The sequence below is a fragment of the Centrocercus urophasianus genome, unplaced genomic scaffold (genome assembly GCF_019232065.1).
Source record: "Centrocercus urophasianus isolate 14NV4802_14NV808 unplaced genomic scaffold, USGS_Curo_1.0 seq_10, whole genome shotgun sequence".
NCBI classification, from domain to species: domain Eukaryota; kingdom Metazoa; phylum Chordata; class Aves; order Galliformes; family Phasianidae; genus Centrocercus; species Centrocercus urophasianus.
The window spans coordinates 14,075,885-14,094,137 of NW_024884142.1; the positions used below are offsets into that span (position 1 = coordinate 14,075,885).

General features: G+C 37.1%; 1 protein-coding gene across 1 annotated transcript in view; it reads left to right on the forward strand.

Moving 5' to 3' along the window:
- Nucleotides 1-703: 703 nt before the first annotated feature.
- The window catches only part of MYOM2 (myomesin 2), a 66,035-nt gene continuing 48,485 nt past the window's right edge, over nt 704-18,253 (forward strand). The window contains exons 1-8 of the mRNA XM_042820900.1: nt 704-810; nt 1,881-2,000; nt 4,450-4,588; nt 4,789-4,946; nt 5,805-5,897; nt 14,715-14,803; nt 14,881-14,931; nt 15,200-15,364. Coding sequence (XP_042676834.1) covers nt 704-810; nt 1,881-2,000; nt 4,450-4,588; nt 4,789-4,946; nt 5,805-5,897; nt 14,715-14,803; nt 14,881-14,931; nt 15,200-15,364 — 922 coding nt within the window. The remainder of the gene's footprint in view (nt 811-1,880; nt 2,001-4,449; nt 4,589-4,788; nt 4,947-5,804; nt 5,898-14,714; nt 14,804-14,880; nt 14,932-15,199; nt 15,365-18,253) is intronic.

Sequence of the window (18,253 nt, forward strand, 5' to 3'; positions counted from 1 at the left end):
TTAGCTGGGAATTCGGTAAACGCTGACACAGTATGCTTGCCGACCACATGTTTTTGGGAGCTCCCTGAACCTTCTATCATGATCAAACTCTGCAAATGTTTTGGAGGCATTCTGCAGGACAACTAGAATGACTGGTCTACAGAAAAAAAAAAAAAAAAGAAACACATGAGAAAAAACAGCATGAGCCAGCTTTTTTGGTTTATATAGGAGAGCTGATAGGAGATGTGAATGCAGTGTTGGAATCTTCAACATGCTGATGCAGAGTGGATTAATACAATCTATTTTGTGTTGTCATGGTGAACTGGGCTAGAAATGGTTGAGTGTAAATTGCAGGAAGGGGATAAAGCAAAATATTTGAAAAGTGGAGAGATGAAATAGCTCGAAAATGTCCCAAAAGCTGTCAGATTTCTGTCCCTGGAAACTTCTAAGGAGGTATTAAACGACATCTGGAAAGAAGAGAAAAATAATTCATCAAGATCTTCTTGCTCTATTATCTGTGATTTTGTGGCTTGTTTTGTGGCTAATAAACAGCCCGAGGTGCCCATGTATACAATTGACAGCTCTGTTTGCGACAAAGTGATGGAATTTTGTACATCTGTGCTTGTACATATGTATATGTATGTAAAAATATCAAACAAGTATCTGAAACATATGGCTAACTGTGATTTCATTGCAGGAATTGCTGGTTGTAACAAACTGAAGTATGTCATCAGTAGCAGTGCCGTTTTACCAGAAAAGACACAAACACTTTGATCAGTCCTATCGCAACATTCAGACAAGATACGTACTTGAAGAATATGCAGCAAGAAAGTGAGTACCATGTATTTCTCATGTATCTCATACTGATGTTTCCATACTGGATAATCAGTCAGTTCTTCGAATCCAGATACTTGCATTCTCCTCTCCCTTGCTGGTGATTTATTCAGAATGGTACTTTTTTCAATTCCTTCCATAGAGATGCTTCTTGTCGGTCATCTTCCACCAGCATAGCTAGATTATCTAGTTAGGTAGCAACCCATCTACACAGGCTTTTTATCTGAGGTTTCATCCTTTTTACTGCCTCCAAATTGGAAATTCCATTTTTTAAGCTCTGATTGAATCTCACTTTATCTTAAGTAAAATTGCACTGAAGTAAACTGTAAATAATAGAAGCAGGTTTTTTATCCATTCTTCCACACAACATGAGAAGGATATTAATTCTCCCAAAATTGGCTATTCCTACTTATTTTTTTTTGTCATTCAAATTATTTCTTTTTTTTTCAACTAAGCAACAAAACAGTTTCAATTCCTCTCATGAAGTCTCTGAGTTTTAGTTTTAAAGCCTGGAACATTGAATCTGGGTTGCTTAGGAATTACTGTCCTCTCTCTTGAGTAATTAAGATGCCTAGCTAACTGTCCAGCTTCTGCAGATTCCCTTATGAAAGAGGGATTTTATGAGGAAGATTATGTGAAGTGTAGAAAGGCAAGAATATTTAGAAATATGCAGTATTATAGGGATTCTGTGTGCGCTGATTATTAGACAAGCTGGTTCCCTTGTGATTTATTTAGCAGTGCTACCACAGCACTTAAAGGATTGAATATGGACTATAGACTATTTAATAGAATCAAATGAAATAAAGTGTCTAATGACCTCAAGTGATTAATGATGGGCATTAAGCCTCTGAAGGTCGACTGGGAATCAGAACATCCTAGTAGCACTGCAGTTAGTAAGGAATGCAAAGTAGCATCTTTACCGAACTATGCTCGATTACAGAATTTAGCTTGCTTAAAGTAATTTGTTTGACTTTTATGAATGCTTTTTTTCCCCAGACCTGCTGGGGTATAACAGTTTTGGCTTTTTTTTTTTTTTGTTTTTTGTTTTTGTTTAAATATATTTGAAGGGCTGCTTCTAGGCAGGCTGCTCACTATGAATCAATTGGCCTGGGAAAAACAACATGCAGACTCTGTGCCAGGAGGGCACGCAGCTTGGCTCATGAAGCAATGCAAGAATCCAGAAAAAGGTAAAGCTGTGTCCCACCTGACCTGTGTAGTGGCTCTGGTTCCATTCAGTATCTCTTTTTTGCCAGGGCTCTCTTCAAAGTCAGCAAGACTGGAGTCTTCTCTGTCACTGTTCAACACTAATCTATTTTGGCTAGAATACTAAATCACCAAGTATCATTTTCATTCTCATATTTCAACCCAGAGTTGTTCCCCTTAATCCCCAGCATGGTCCTTGCAAATAGCTTTAAACTCAATAAAAATTAGAATCTGCTCAGGATCCAAAACATTTTCAAACAGATCTACTGCACTATTCCTACATTTCTGGTTTGGATCAGTTTGAACATTTTGAATTCTTTCCTTAATACCAAGATGGCTTTTTGTCATGTCTCAATTACAGCCTTGGTATGAAGTCTTAGAATAAATGTGCTGGCAGCAATGCTCCAATTAGAGAATTTGTTTCTGCTCTGACATGCTTTACAGTGACTGTAACATATATATAGACAGTATATGATACAAGAATTAATTCTGCCTTATCTGTAGAAAATTTGTTGAGAATATCATACACATATTCAGCGTTCTTGAACTTTTTTTTGAAAGATACATCCTAGGAGTAGAATGTTCCAGGGGAATAAAACTCATTAGCATAATATAACTCATCTTTTAAAAACCATCTTAAATTTTATTAATATTAAATTATACATGGCAAAACAAGGCTGGTGTTCACAATACACTGAAGTGAAAAAAAACAGATATTTAAAAAATAGCAGTGAAAATAATATCTTGATCTACTTGTTCACTGAAGATCATGCAAGTCGTCTTCTTTGCTTCACTGCATCTTGGGTTATACTTTAAGAGTCTGTAATTATAGTCGTGTTAGAAATTGCTGATAGCTCCTTGCTTTTGTGCTGTTGTCAAGGCCAAGTAATGTAGGCTGCTTACAGAATCATCATGAATGAAGAGGCGTGAGTTAGCTCCTCCTGAAAATGTTGAGGTTTTTATAAGAATTCTGAAAAATCGATGGAGTCGGCTCTTCCTCACAGTTTCCCCAGGTGGCTCACTAACCCTTTTAAAACCAACAAATTTCTCAAGAGAGTCTTTTACTAGCAGTTTCTGTAGCATGTCCTGCTTGCCCCTGTCCAAGGATAACTTTGGTGTATGCAGCAGTTCATCACATCTTTGTGAACTCCTTGGTCTATATCTGTCAGGTGAGGACATTTGATGAACCCCTGGATCTAGAAGTGATTCTCAGGTGCTAGAGCCAGGGACACACTAGAAGCATGGCACAACTTTTATCATAATATGACGTAGGCATAGAACCTGCCTTCACTACTCTGCCTTATTGTATCCATGGGAAGGAAAGTTAAAGCCAGAGTGAAGCCAATCATGTTATTGATCTTAAATAAGGCTGTGGAGTGTCAGGACAGTATGACCATGCCTGCTTCCAAGAAATATGAAGCTATGGCACAACATATATGGGGGGAAAGACAGTGTAAGAATCACAGAATCGTGAGGGTTGGCAGGAACCTCAAGAGATCATCAAATTCAACCCCCCTCCTAAAGCAGGTTACAAAGATAGGTGTCCAGATGGGTCTTCAATATCTCCATACAAAAAGACTCCACAACCTCTCTGGGCAACCTGTTCCAGTACACCGTCTCCCTTACTGTAAAAACGTTCTTCTGCATGTTAGTATGAAACTTCCTATGTTCAACTTTTAGACCATTATTCCTTGCCCTATCACTATGCACCTCCACGAAGAGCCTGGCCTCATCCATTTGCCACCTACTTCCCTTTAGATATTTATAAATACTAATTAGATCCTCTCTCAGTCTTACTGAGGCTGAACAGACACAGATTACTCAGCCTTTTCTTGTACTGGAAATCATCTATCATCTCTTTATCATCATCATTTATCATTTTTGTGAGCCTACACGGGACTCCTTCTAGAAGATCCCTGTCTTTTTTGATCTGGGTAGCCCTGTGCTGGACTCAGTAGTCTATCTGTGGCCCCATCAGGGCAGAGTAGAGGGGGGAAATCACCTCCCTTGACCAGCTGGACACACTCTTTTTAATGCACTCCATGACACCATTGACCTTCTTGGCCACAAGGACACACTGCTGGCTCATGGCCAACCTGTTGTCCACCAGAACATCCAGGTCCTTCTCCACAGAGCTCCTCTCCAGTCTGTAACCTGTAGAGATGCATGAGGTTATTCCTTTACAGGTGCAAGTCTCTGCACTTGCTCGCATTAAACCTCATTCAGGTTCCTCTCTGCACAACTATTCAGTCTATGCCATAGTCATATGCACCTCACAAGCTCACTAGGATGAACTCATAGACTGGTAGACTAATTCCTAAACTAAGTTTTCCTGATGTGGTTTCAAAGCCCTTAGATGCCTAATGTGTGTAACTAATAATCTTAAAGCTTCATACTGATCGTTCTTATCTGACATTTTTTCTTGTTCTACAGGACTCATGAACAAAAGTCTCATGCTAGTGATGAAAAAAGGATCAAATTTGCCAGTGAGTTGTCGTCTTTGGAAAGAGAGATTCACATGGCCAGGCACCATGCTAGGGAACAACTGGATAGACTTGCTATACAAAGAATGGTACAGTACTGAATATTTTTTTGTCCCTATCCAAGTACAATTGTAAGATATACTAAAAATTAGGTGTATGTTTCAAATATTAGTAATGACTTAACATTTTTTGATATTGTGAATTTGAGATTAATCTTCTAGTCTATTTGAATCTAGTGCTAAATTCTTCCTTTCTTTTCCTACTTCTATTGGTTTCCTTTGTCTAACAGGTAGAAGAAAATATGGCTCTGGAAAGACATGCTTTTGAGGAAAAAATAAGTCGAGCTCCTGAAATCCTAGTGCGCCTGAGATCTCACACTGTCTGGGAAAAGATGTCTGTGCGTCTTTGCTTCACTGTACAAGGATTTCCCTCCCCTGTTGTTCAGTGGTAAGAAATTGGCCTTATCCAGGCCTCTAAAACTGTTGTTTAGCTTTTCCCGTTGGGAATTTATGGTGTTAGTGATAAACGTCACACACATAATGGCTATTTAAAAACACTTTGTAATCCTCATGTATGGGCTTTATCCTGGTGCTTGACACTGCAGTGGGAAGAGTGGGTGGAAAGGTTGCTGAATGGCCATGCGCAGTGCGAAGAGCAGCAAAATTGAGCATTTCAGAAGGCAGATTGTGGAAAGCATTCTAGTCTTTTTGGCCATTCATTTCCCTGAAGATGAAGTAGAAAATGGCACAATATGCAAAGTTCACAAACTAGGCCCAGGTTAACTTGCACAGCACTATTGTTGTCATAGGCAATTGCCACAGACTGAGTGTTTGCTTTGTGTCAGCCCCTCTTGTGGTGGACATTAATGTAGAGACCCTGAAGCTGCCCTCCTGTCTAGATACGTTCTATCTGGTATATGGCAGAGCTACAGACTGAACTGTGAATATCTTACCCAATTGCTATTTCCCTTTTGTGAGCTGAAGTGCTCTACTCTGATCAAAGTTTGCTTCCCATCTTGTGTCAGGGCTAGTGGACTGTGGAAAGTTCAAGTAACATCCTGTCTTTCTCTACTGCCATCTCTTCTAGTCTGGGTACATTCCTTTCCACTATCTACTGTAGCAATGGTCCTCCTTCACCTTTGTGGCCTGAATTGTATTTGTTCACATAATATCGGAAAATACACAGCTAGAGAAAATGTATAGAGTTCTCAGATTATAAAAAATGATTCCTGAATGTAAAAAACAACCAAATCATTGCAATGAATAGAAGCTGCTATTAATTAATTCATTTTTTCTTGATTGTCAGGTACAAAAATGAGGAACTGATTACGCCAGCAAGTGATCCAGCAAAGTATACTGTTGAAAACAAATATGGAGTACATGTATTGCATATAAACAGGTACAGTAGATTTTTATACTCTATTCAGATTCATCACATTTCTCTCAAATTTAGGCTAGACGTGGTTCACTAAGTAGCTGGATATTATGTCATGAAAATGAGTTGAAAATGAAAAAGTAGATATTTCTATTATTTAGCTTTGACAGTCTATAAAATGTAAAGCAGATGTAAGTGGCTGAACGAAGTAGTTATTTTTTTTGTTATAATTTTGTTTTCTTGGCAATCAAAGTAGAAAAATGTGTATTTTATGTTCTTTTCATGACAAAGCTCTTTAAGTTACCTAGAAATTCTGCTGGCCATGGCAAAGATACACAATTATTGGTTTTTGTTTTATTGTATGGCGGGTTCTATTTCCTTTTGATCTCCATTTATTTGTTCTCTGAGAACTAAGGGAGTGTTAACTTAGAAAAAAAATCTAATTTAATTTATTGTGTTTTTCAAAATGATGTTAATCTTGAAATATAGAAAATGCCTGTATAGAACATCTTCCTAAAACTAACACTCATACCAGGCTGTCCTAAACAGCTGAAATGTTGCCTGTTGCCTATGACTCAGTACGAATTCTTTTTATAAAATATAAAATGCCAGAATAAAATGAGGATATAACAGCAGCATTCAAAAAAGAAAATGAATATCTAGAGAAGAGGCACAAAAAAGACATATGCTTTTAAATTTCTCCAGACATGATTATCAGCTGTGGTCAAACAGCTGGAATATTTGTAGCTAGTCCTTATCTAATCAAATGTTTCATCTTCTACTCTGTCTGTCTACCTGTCAGCAGCGGAAGAGAGCCTGAACTTGTGAGAAAGCGAAGCAGAGAAAATAACTGCATAATTCTTTCTATTTTTGGGAAGGAATGCTTGTCTTTGTTTCTGAAATGAAGTCCAACTGGACTTTTCAACTTTCTGTAGCTCAGGACAGGAGAAGCATATCCCTGTATAGAAGTTCTCAGCCATAACCACTCTGTTATTCCTTCTTAAGAGATTTCTAAAGGAGTAGTAGTACTTGTAAGTACCTATAAGATACTCACAGCCTTCAACCCCAGGACATGAGTAATTTCCTGGCTGCTCTCTGTATCTATGAGATGTCTCATCACAGCTAGTTCTATCTCACCAGCATTACTTTTGGAGGTGAGGTTAAAAGAGAAAAACAGGTTGCTCTATTGCAACCCTCTCCCTCGCAGCAGATGAAAATGAAAAATGCTCTCTCTGTCTGGATCTGTGTGGCAATGAGTGATAGATAAAGTATGGGTAACTTAATGCAAGTAAATGATTGTACTTGTGTTTATCTTGCTTAGCGTTAATAAACTGCTGCTTGGTGAGTCCCGACATTCAATATGTAGCACAGTTTTCTTTTCTTACTTTTAGAGTGTAAATTGCTTTTTGAGGAAGCGAGAATCAGTGAGGATAGTGCTTTTAGAGCATCTGTAGCCATCACATCAGAGGTATCTTATAATCTGGTACTTTTTTGTCTTCCGTTACTGGTTATCAGTCATGTAGACAACATTCACAGCCACCTTTGGGATTGTTCAGATAGAGTTGTACTTATTCAGACATACCTTAGAGTCATTCACTGGCAAACACTTAAGAGTCCACCCCCACTCATCATCATCCACTGTTTACTAGGCACAGATCTGTGTGTATTCATATGTGGTTACTCATGCTCAGTTAAGCTGCCCTCTTCAACTACTGTTGCTCTGTTCCTTTTATGTTCTGTCTGGTAGCATGGTCTTTATGCTAGCTAAGGTCACCTAGGTGCTCTCTGACAGATCTCCCTTCTCCACTTAAAAGACTATTGGGGGATTATTATTATAGACCCAAAGCTATGATTGATTTACCATAGACTTACACAGTTCATCAACATAAAAAAAGGTCTAAGTTTAAATAGAATTTTTAATTACTGATCTATTTGATTTCAAAACTTGACCATTAATTTCTTAGTGCTTCCCAGTAGTTGGAAAATCAACCTGTGGGAAATGAAAGAATGTTTTGATAGTTTTTCTATTGCTTTTATTATATGTACTAGTATTTGACAAATTATATGTATTTGGTTAAAATATGTATTACTGAAGTTTTAAGTAAAAACATTTATCAGTTCACTTTGGATCTTCCATAAATATCTGTATGCATGCATATTTGTAGCACTATTTTTTTCCTAGAAGTAGAACAGTTTGGATTTTCCACCTATCCACTGCTGTGCTCTTCTCAGCTGTTCATACCAAAGTGCTGAGCTGCATATCATCTGATCCACAGCCACTCAGAACTGCCTTGGAATTTCTTGGCTACCTTTTCAGTGCTTCAGGGAAGCTCAGGGAGTGAACTTTTCCTTCTGATGCAAGTGTGATATTTATTCCTATGAGTATTCCTTGATCCCAGTGGAAAAATTCTTGAGGCGCCAGAACCAGGACGTCACCTTGTCAACTTAAAACAGTAACTGGACACAATTTCATCCCTCGTATTTGCTGTCTTCGAGGGCCCATGTCTATAGAAGATCATTTTCATTTCTCAGTCTCCTATTTTCATGATGCTTTGTGCTCAGTTTACCACATTTTCTACATTCATTAAGCACTATAATTACCATATAGTTCCCCTCTCTTGCTCATTATAACCTTTCTCAATTCAGAGTCTAAGCTCAAGATTTCCCTTATGCAGTAAAGAAGGGGGATATGGAGCTTTCATGATAAGTTTTGAACTTCTCACAGTTATAGGGCTTGTTTAATATTTATTTCTTTATTCCATTTGATTTAACTACAGATAGTCAGATGATACAATAAAATATTTCTCTATCAGAGGTAGAAAAGATTAGTACACTCTGTTTCTCTATAGCATGGCTGAAAATATTTTACATGTTAGTGTCTTTCTCAGTACTTTAAATTCAAACATTTTGGATTTCTTAGTTGATGCTATTTGTTTAGCCACGGGTTTTTGTTCTATTCTCTAGTGCTTTTCTTTTTTTTTTTATTTCTTATGATGCATGGACTAGTTCTTTCACTGATATGAAAGTCAAATTGCTTCTCCAATGAATCACTTCGCTTTACACAACCATGAAGGGCTATACTATGTATTCTGATATGGTGACTGGAGTATAGAGCGGACAGTAGCATGCTCCCAGTATTCCAAAAGTCCTGCAGAGAGCAGGCAGATGAACTGATGAGAAATGATAAGCAGAGAAAGAAGTTTGATTTTCCAGAGCAATGTCAGTGTGGTGCAGTTGCACACTGCCACTTGTACAATCTCAAAATTTGGCAGTGTTTTATATTTCATTAGGGCTATCTCCCTTTCCTGTTCCAGTTCAGTGCTTAAAAATGCTTCTAATTGCAGCAAGAAAGGGTTTGTGGTTCCATCAGTGAAAATGCGTGGCAAAGCCAGTAGAGTGCAGTGTAATACCTACTGCCAGAAGGCAGAGCTAGTCCCTAATCGAGCACTCGGCTCCTAAGCATCGTCAGCATTGCTTTAAAAAAGAAGAAAAAAAAAAGCTTAAAAATTGAATGAACTTTCTTTTCTAACTATTCTCATTTAATAAATGACACTGTGCAGTCAGTACAGTGCTATTTTAGTTTGATTAGGAACAAAAGGCTTGGAATAATTTAAGCCGGAACTACAGAAAGAGGCCTGCCCTTCCTCCTGCTGTGGGTGGAAGCAGGACAGAGTGCAGGCACTGCAGCAAAGGTACTTCTCCAGCTCAGGAGGCAGAGCCTTGGAGCTGCATACAGTTGATTGTGTGGTGATAGGCTGCAGGTCCTGGCGCCTTGCAGGTATGTGCTGCCAGTGTATGTATAGGCAGCAGGTATGGTGTGCTTCAGTTCTTTTTTTCTTCGCAGAAATACAAACAATATCCCCCAAATGAAATTATCTGTAATTTTCTGGCCTGTCAGTCACTTTCCTCTATAAGCTGCAATAGCTGGGAGCCAATGAGACGGGCATGAGACAGTGTCAACCTCAAAACCGAGGTTCTCTATTCAGTAGGAACAAAACCTAACCAATTGAAAAGAATCTATCAGGTTCAGTCTGCCTAGAGAATCAGAATATGAGATGGTGATCCTGCAGAGTGTTTCCACATTTTGGTATCATATAGATGTAATGCTGAATATTTTGTCATTTAAATTCAAGGAGGCAACTTTAATTCTTGAAATGTACTATGTTATGCTTCCTGCTCTTGACATGCACTAAGTTGTGTTCTAATTGAGGCAAAAATGTTATCTTAGTCTCAATCCCTATGTTTAAATGAATATATGCATTTTAAACAGAAGTATCTGCCTGGGGAATATTCCCTTCACAACCACAAGAGCTGCAGAAACTTGTGTGGATTGAGGGCAATTTAATTTTCACAAAAGTTATTAGTACCTTGGAACATGTGTGAGGTGCCCTCACACTTCATATTTTCTAAATGTACTCTAAGCATATTTTAACTGACCTTTGTAAAGGTTAGATAATACATTCTCCATCATGATGCAAGGAAAACTGGTGTACAGTTTGGGAATGGTCTTGACTCAGGACACTTTATGGTGTATCTAGGAAATCTATTTTTTTGTATTCACAGAAAAGGAAGTAGCTTCCAAGGTAATCCTCAATCTGAATATTATCTGGCACCAAAGGAGAATTAGGACTTGATGTACCTTGCCATCCTGTTCGACTTGTGTCAACTTGCGTGTATTAAGCCAATGCGCTGTGTAGTGCTAACCTACTAACCCCATATACCTCCAACATCAAATTTAAAGGCAGGCCATTGAGTGTGACGCTATCTAAGATGGTTTGATTTATCCCTTGGTGAGTTCAGTTAGAGGTTATGGGAGAGTACTATAAAATGGTTTCAAAGCAGTGACCTCCAGAAAATGGATAGAATTAGTAGGATCTCTTAAAATGCCTGGACTGGGGAATTATTATCAGTATGTTCATAATAACAACAAGAATCTTGTTCCTTATCATAAAAGAAAATGTACTGTAAAAAATAAGCGTGCTCCATCCTTTTATAAAATTAGTTCTCACACCATCACTAATCTAAACAATTCTGTCAGATAGGTCCTTTAATACATCAAGCTGCTTGGGTTAAAGAAACAATCCTTTTGTGACTCTTCTGTCTGTTCTGGAGACTTTTATGGTTATATTCTCTTTCCTCTACCTTGGAGACCCAAAATACATAGAGGCATTTTGCTGTTCCTTATGAGACTGCAAAGTTATGGGGAAAGGACTGAGAGTAGCACAGCTATATACCTATCAAAAAGTTAATCAGATATTTGATTCATGCTGTTTCCTCATTTTCTGATTTTTTTGATGCTTTAAGTGGTCAAGCAGAATGTGGCCTCACATTTGTTCTCTATTTTCTTAATTATTTCTATGCCAATTTGTGGTTAATAAATTATGTTTCAGTTCCTGAATCCTGAGTGATTCTTATAGAAATTAATTACTATTGATTGTTTTATCTGCTATTCTGCTGGAAAATGAAGCCAACAGTGAAAGCAGATGCTGGCTATTTTAAACTGATAGTTGAATTAACCTCATTGTGTTGAAGAGCAGCTAAGTAGTATTTGAGAGAGGCCTGAAGTAGTGCTTTGTTTATGAAAGGGAGCAGCCTGGTACAGCAGTGATGAGGCAGCCATCCATCACTCCATTATGGTGTCAGTGCTGAGAGCTGCCTGAACTGTGTGCAGCTGGGGATGGATCAGCACTGGCCCTGCAGCATGTCTCCTGGAGAAGCCTGGAGGCATAGGCTGGTGAAGTTGCAGTACACTTCTATAGGTCTCTAGATGGGGTGGCCTGGACAGTGGCCTGGAGAACAGGAAGTCTTTATGGGGCATGTATCAAGGGATGAAGTCTGCAGGGTATGCTATGGCACTACCTGCCACTGGTGACTAGGAATTGCTGTCCTTCTATAACGAACTAAATGCATCCTCTTCTACAGCGCTCCCTGGGCGTGCAGTGGATGACAGCCATGCAGCTAATCCTCTTATCCTTCAGGACAGAGCAGCTACAACCAGGATGCTTCCTGGGAAAAGCCCCTTGCTGTCTCCTGAGCTGTGCCTAGCAGTCCTTTGGGAGCTGTTACATGCTAATACATGCCAAGGGGCTGTTCAAGCAGGGTGATCTCTGTATATTACATATCTTACTGTATGTAGTGCATACTATGTACTACATACATTTCCTTTAAAACAGGTGTAGTGCAGAGTGACTTGTACACCTTAGATTTCTACCACAGTCAATTATCTAATGCCCCTTGAAAAAACTTCTTGAGATGCCTCGTTTGTTGTTGGCTTGTTTCATTATAGCAAGGCACCGTACTGAGCTGAGAACAGTGTGTAAGTTATGTACATTTCAATAAAGAGACATTGAAGCATTGATTTAGGAAAAAAAAACTGCACTAAAGTTTTAACTCACTTTTGACATAACACAAATGTTAATACAGTGAAACTGGGTTACTTAAAAAAAAAAAATTATTGTTAATAAGAAGTTAATGTAACTAACTCCAAGAGATTTCAGCTAAGTCCAGAATCATTTTAGCTATATGTAGATTGGTGAATGGGTATTGATATTTTGAAAATAATTTCAGAAATCTCTGAAATATTGAGTAACATTTAGCCTATTATTTCAATTCTTCTCTAGTGCTTTTCAGACTTACTTTTTCCTGCCTAGACTGCAGTAGAGTGATAATGGGTTTCATACTCTAACTCCAGGCTTTCTGGATAAGTGGGTTAATCTTAAGAGTCACTCCTCTGTCTTTGATAATTAAATGTATGATTGACTTGGTAGCATGCCATATTTTGTGAATTGCGTGCTGAAGATTTGCCTCTAGGAGGAGCTGTTACTCCTGTTCGTTTAAAGAGTTAAATCACAATTTTATAGAGCTTTCATCAAGTTTTTTTTTTTTAGGCATCACAGAACAGAAAGTATCATTTTTTACTGACACTGCCAAGAATATATATAAGAGCTGAAAAAAAGGAGTCTGATGTGTCTGTCTCAAGTACTACATGGCCCCAGATTGGCATTCTCTTATACAATTTACTTCAAACACTTTTATGCATTCCTTCTTCTTTCACACCTGGGATATAAGAATTCTTAGAAGACAAGTACAGGCACAATTTCATCCCTCTAATCTGGCAGTTGCCAAGAATGTACAAATTCATTAATTCTTCTTAGAGGAAACTAAATGCACAAGTGTAGAGCATTATGTATCGTCACTGGAAATTACTGAAGGATCTCCATCAAATGCATTGGAATACACAGAAGCAGAATTTAATTATACATATTTCAGACAGTGCTCTGATTAACTTATGGCTAATCATAATAGAAATTCCAAGAAATAGGAAAAAAATTGACAATTTTCTTTGACATGAACATATTTTTAAAGGAAAAAAGCTCAAGAAAAGATATCAACTTTAGCCAAATTAAAATCTTTATTTATTAAAAACCAATATATGAGAATATTTCATATTAAAGTATTTAGTATGTTTCTGAAAATAAAGCAGATGTAAATCCTGAAATATCTTTTTGAACTGAAATGTTCATTCTGAAATGATTATGACTGTTTACAAGGGTGAATAGTGATAGGATAAGGGGGAATGGTTTTAAACTGAGACAGGGGAGGTTTAGGTTAGATATTAGGAGGAAGTTTTTCACACAGAGGGTGGTGATGCACTGGAACAGGTTGCACAGGAGGTTGTGGATGCCCCATCCCTGGAGGCATTCAAGGCCAGGCTGGATGTGGCTCTGGGCAGCCTGGTCTGGTGATTGGCGACCCTGCACATAGCAGGGGGTTGAAACTCAATGATCATTGTGGTCCTTTTCAACTCAGACCATTCTATGATTCCATGAAATATTAAAATGAAATATTCCAACTTTTTCAAAATTGTTTCTTCCTGCAGACTAATATTCTTTTTTGAGGAAATTTCATTCTATCTAAATCTGTATTTTAACAAAAAGGAGTCTAAAATATTTTTAATGCTCCTAGTCAGTGATGTTTATGCTTATTAGACACAGATAAATTTACTTTAACTGTAAATTAAAGTAATTGCACAAAAAAATGCATGTGCAAATAAAGAATTAGTTTTCTTTCCTTTATTTCAATTTTATGTCATACCCACTGAAGTAATATTTCTTGTGATTTATCACATCTTTAATAGAAAAAGGTTTGGACTTGTATCTTAACTGGTCATATATCTGCTAGCGTAAATTCTCCTTCAAGGGAGGACGTACTAGGTGAGACATTCCATCAGTGGGCACTATTTGCCATGAAGTAATTATTTTTTTAATTTTGTTTTCTTTTAAATTCTCCTTACATAATAGATAAATTTTGTCACTAATAAAATAAACCAAAATCTTTATGCCACAATTTAAGTTGGATTCCTTTTTTTTGTTTGTTTTTGTTTTGTTTTGTTTCGTTTGCATTTCCTAGGAGGTATGAGAGGCATAAAAAGCCAGTATTTACTTTCTAGGAATCACTGTAGAGCAATGTACTTCTGCAAGCATCACATCCTTTTATTCCATGTATCTTCCCTAAAGTATGTGGCAGAAGGGCAAGACAGATTAAGAGCATAGTTACATAGCGAAAAAGAATAGCCGCACTGGTATATTCCAGCTCTCTTATTTTGATCATTCTCTAAAGGTCATCTCCAGTTTGCTCAAGTCATTGCAACCTGCGCATTAATCCATGATAAAATCATAGAAAAACATAGAACCAGCTTTTTGATTGTCTTTCATCATCTTATACTGTTTAGCGTGAGTGAAGAGCTTTGCTCAGTGTTTGCACAGCTTGTTTTGTAATACTGATCATTAAGAGCATTTGTATTTGCACCGAGTCATTTGTTTCCCTATTTTCCATTCTCAGAGCTGATTTCGATGATTCTGCTACCTATTCAGCTGTTGCAACAAATATCCACGGGCAGGCATCAACTAATTGTGCTGTGGTTGTGAGAAGTAAGTACTAATTTATGGTTAAAATAAGAAATAATTATCATGTTCATGCTGTTGAATCTTTATTGTGTGTTTCACAGGGTACAGAGAGAGTGAAGAGCCTCACCCAGCTGGGATAATGCCCTTCCACTGTAAGCAATTTATAAAATTTTTGCTTAAGTATTTTATATACCCTTATCATTATTAAGAGCCATAATAATGTTTTACATATGAGGAAATTAAATATAACTTGTTTTTTCTGATACCAATATGAGCTGTCCAGATGCTTTTCTTTCTCATTTGCATCTTTTGATCAGAATACATTATACTAGAGAGTTCCATTTTCTATTCAGATTAGACAGTAACCTGCTTGTGCCAACTACAATTTACTTAAGAATGTTTTCATTTTTTCACGCATAGTGCCACTGTCGCATGATGTTTGCTTCACACATTTTGATGTCCAATTTCTGGAGAAATTTGGAGTCACCTTTGCAACTGAAGGTGAAACACTGACCCTTAAGTGTTCTGTGCTGGTCACCCCAGAGCTGAAAAGACTACGGCCTCGTGCTGAGTGGTACAGAGATGGTAAGTCGGTACACTGTATAGAAGCTGCATGGAAAATGCTGGAGAAGACTCTGATCAGTTTAGAACATGAAATTCACAAGTTTAATTTCAGAATTAAGCAAATAAGCTTTTCTAGTATGAATTTATGGACTTAATCTCTCTTTGGTGACGTGGTGTACCTATTCTTGAGCACACACAGCAAAGGAGGTAACCTCATATTATCTAATAAGATAATGGTTAAAATGTTTACTGACTAAATGGAAATCTAAAGTCACTTCCTCACATGAGTGCCCCATATTGTTTCAATTTTTATCCACCATGACTTATTCTTAATCTATGGAACAACAAGACTGTTTGCCCTTTCAACAAGCCCTTTCAGATTAATACTTAATAATGCCTACATAATTCACTCTTGCTATGTAATGGATATGTAGATAGATCACACTATTTCCAAGAGGTGTAAAGTTATATCAAGTGGCAGAACTTGTTCCCGAATACAGCAGGAATTCATGAACTATGAATCTTTGCTGTGTGCTGCAATTTCCACTGTTGAATCGCTTGAAATCTGGAGGCAAGGCATTAACATAAATGATGAGATGGTTAATAATTTGTAGAACATTATGTGCTTTCAATGTTGTGATTTTTTTTGGACAATATTTAATTCTACTATTTCATGAAGACAATCTTTATTTTTCCTATGATTTTTGAGTTTATATTAATCAAGTAATAACAGTTGAATCCCTGATAAGGTTTTTTCTAATAATTATACATGTTTATTCAGTATTAATAATCTTCACATGAGTGAAGCTTATTGAGGTTGTCTACTAAACTCCTAGGGGTGTATAAGTCAACTGAATCAAATCCTCTAATGTGGTTTGGGATTCAACAAACATGAATATGACGTCTACAATTCATGGCCCACCTAGAAGAATTTTAGATACTGCAAGAACTAAATCAAGATAATACTTCTGAAATGTATATCCAATCTTAATAAGAGATGAGCTGGTAACTAGAGCTTTCTGATATTGATCCCTTGTGTAATATAAGCATTATAAAGTGATATGCACCAGCATTCTGCAATTATTTATACTGTAATGCAGAATATAAAGTTAAATTCAAAGGAAAAAATCACAGAGTGCACAACTGAGCTGATAGTACAGCAGGTCAAAATGCCTGATGAAGATAAACTTCAATTGTATAATTTGCTCTCTATATAAGAATTTTCAGAAGAATAATGTTTTAGGAAAAATCCCTCGTACTGAAAACAGCAAGTGAAGGTTGACTTACACTGACTCTGAGGTGAACTCTTGTTAAGTCTTGGTAGAAGTGATGGAACTGGAGCATAACAGAAGTGACGGAACTGGAGCATAACATATCAGTGTACTAAAGATTTGATCACGACTGTGAGGCTTTGGTATTGTAATATCATTGTGATCACAGGTGCAAAAATACCTTCCCTAGTAAAACCAGAGAATATGTTTGTGGCCTCTGAAATTTACTCTTCTTCTTGGCTTCTTTTGTCAACCATCCAGGCTGCATTAAAAAGAGACCTCTTGCTTTCTTAAAGGATTTAGTGTGTCTTTGGCCTTTTGTGAAGGAAAGTTTTTCTGCTCTTACCAAACACACTACTTCCATAATTTCTGGTGTAAGGTGCACATGAACAGTGGGAATGGATGATTGTGGCCTTAACAGGCAATACAGGCTTGTTTGCAGTTTATATCAGTTAATTCTGGAGTGTCTGCCATTCCTCTCAGCTTGAAATGTATATAAGCGACCTTTTATTCAGAGGTGCTCATGGCTCAACTTCATTTCTTTCTTTAGGATTTTCCCCAGAACCCAGACACTAGTTAAAGATTCTAAGTGGAGATGTTTTCTGATTTCATTTAAAGTACTTCATGTCTCTCTGCATGAAGTGTCAGTTCCATTGTGACATGACAGAAAGGGGACAGGCAGATTTTCTAGGCAAGGATCTCATGATTAAGGATTCCATGGGAATAAATGTGACTAAATTTACTTTATATTCTTCTCTCTAGGAAGCTGTATGCTTAGATGATCACATAATTTACTGTTTTAGTAGCATGTTTTATTATCTGAAAAATTAATATTTATTATACCTTCCATGTAGTTCAACTGGTAGCTGGAAAAATGAATTCCTTTGCAATCATCTGCACCAATGTGCATTTAAGCAATAGAATAATAAACATTTATAGATATTCATTTCCTTTACATATAATTATGCTGAATTGATTAGAATAAATTAATATGCAATAGGTCATAGGGATTTAGAAATAAAAAATAATCCAAACAATTATTTAAAAAGTTAAGGTGAAGAAACTCCCTTGGCTAGCATAAAATATCCTGCTCGTTCTTTTTCTCAGGTTTCAGTAGGCAATCAGATTAATTTTCATTAATCATGGGTCACCATCTCTCACCTATGAGGAATTCAAATATAATTTCATTCACTGCTGAACAGACATGCCTTGAGGATTTAAATTCAGTGTATGCTTATAGCAACCCAGATTAAACAGAAATCTCATTTTTAAACTTGGAGAAAGAAATTGAGTAATCTGACATTTGACCTGAACAGGTTACAAAACCTATTAATAATGAAACAAAGTTCCACCCTACATTTATTACAGAGTATGGCAGGTTTTTATATAATTTTCTTCAAAATGTTGGTAATATTTTTCTCTGTCAGCATATTCAGAATAACAGTGATGAAAGTTCAGAAGTTTGCACTGTATAGTATAGTCTGAGACCTCATATTCTCAAATTCATTGAAGAAATATGCTTAGGGAGTCGCAAGTTACTTTCTGTAGAGTTTTCATGGCATCAAAGCACTGCCCCTCTGAATAAAGTTAGTATAAAGCTGGTGTACTTTTGCCTCTCATTAGCACAGGGTTACGCTAG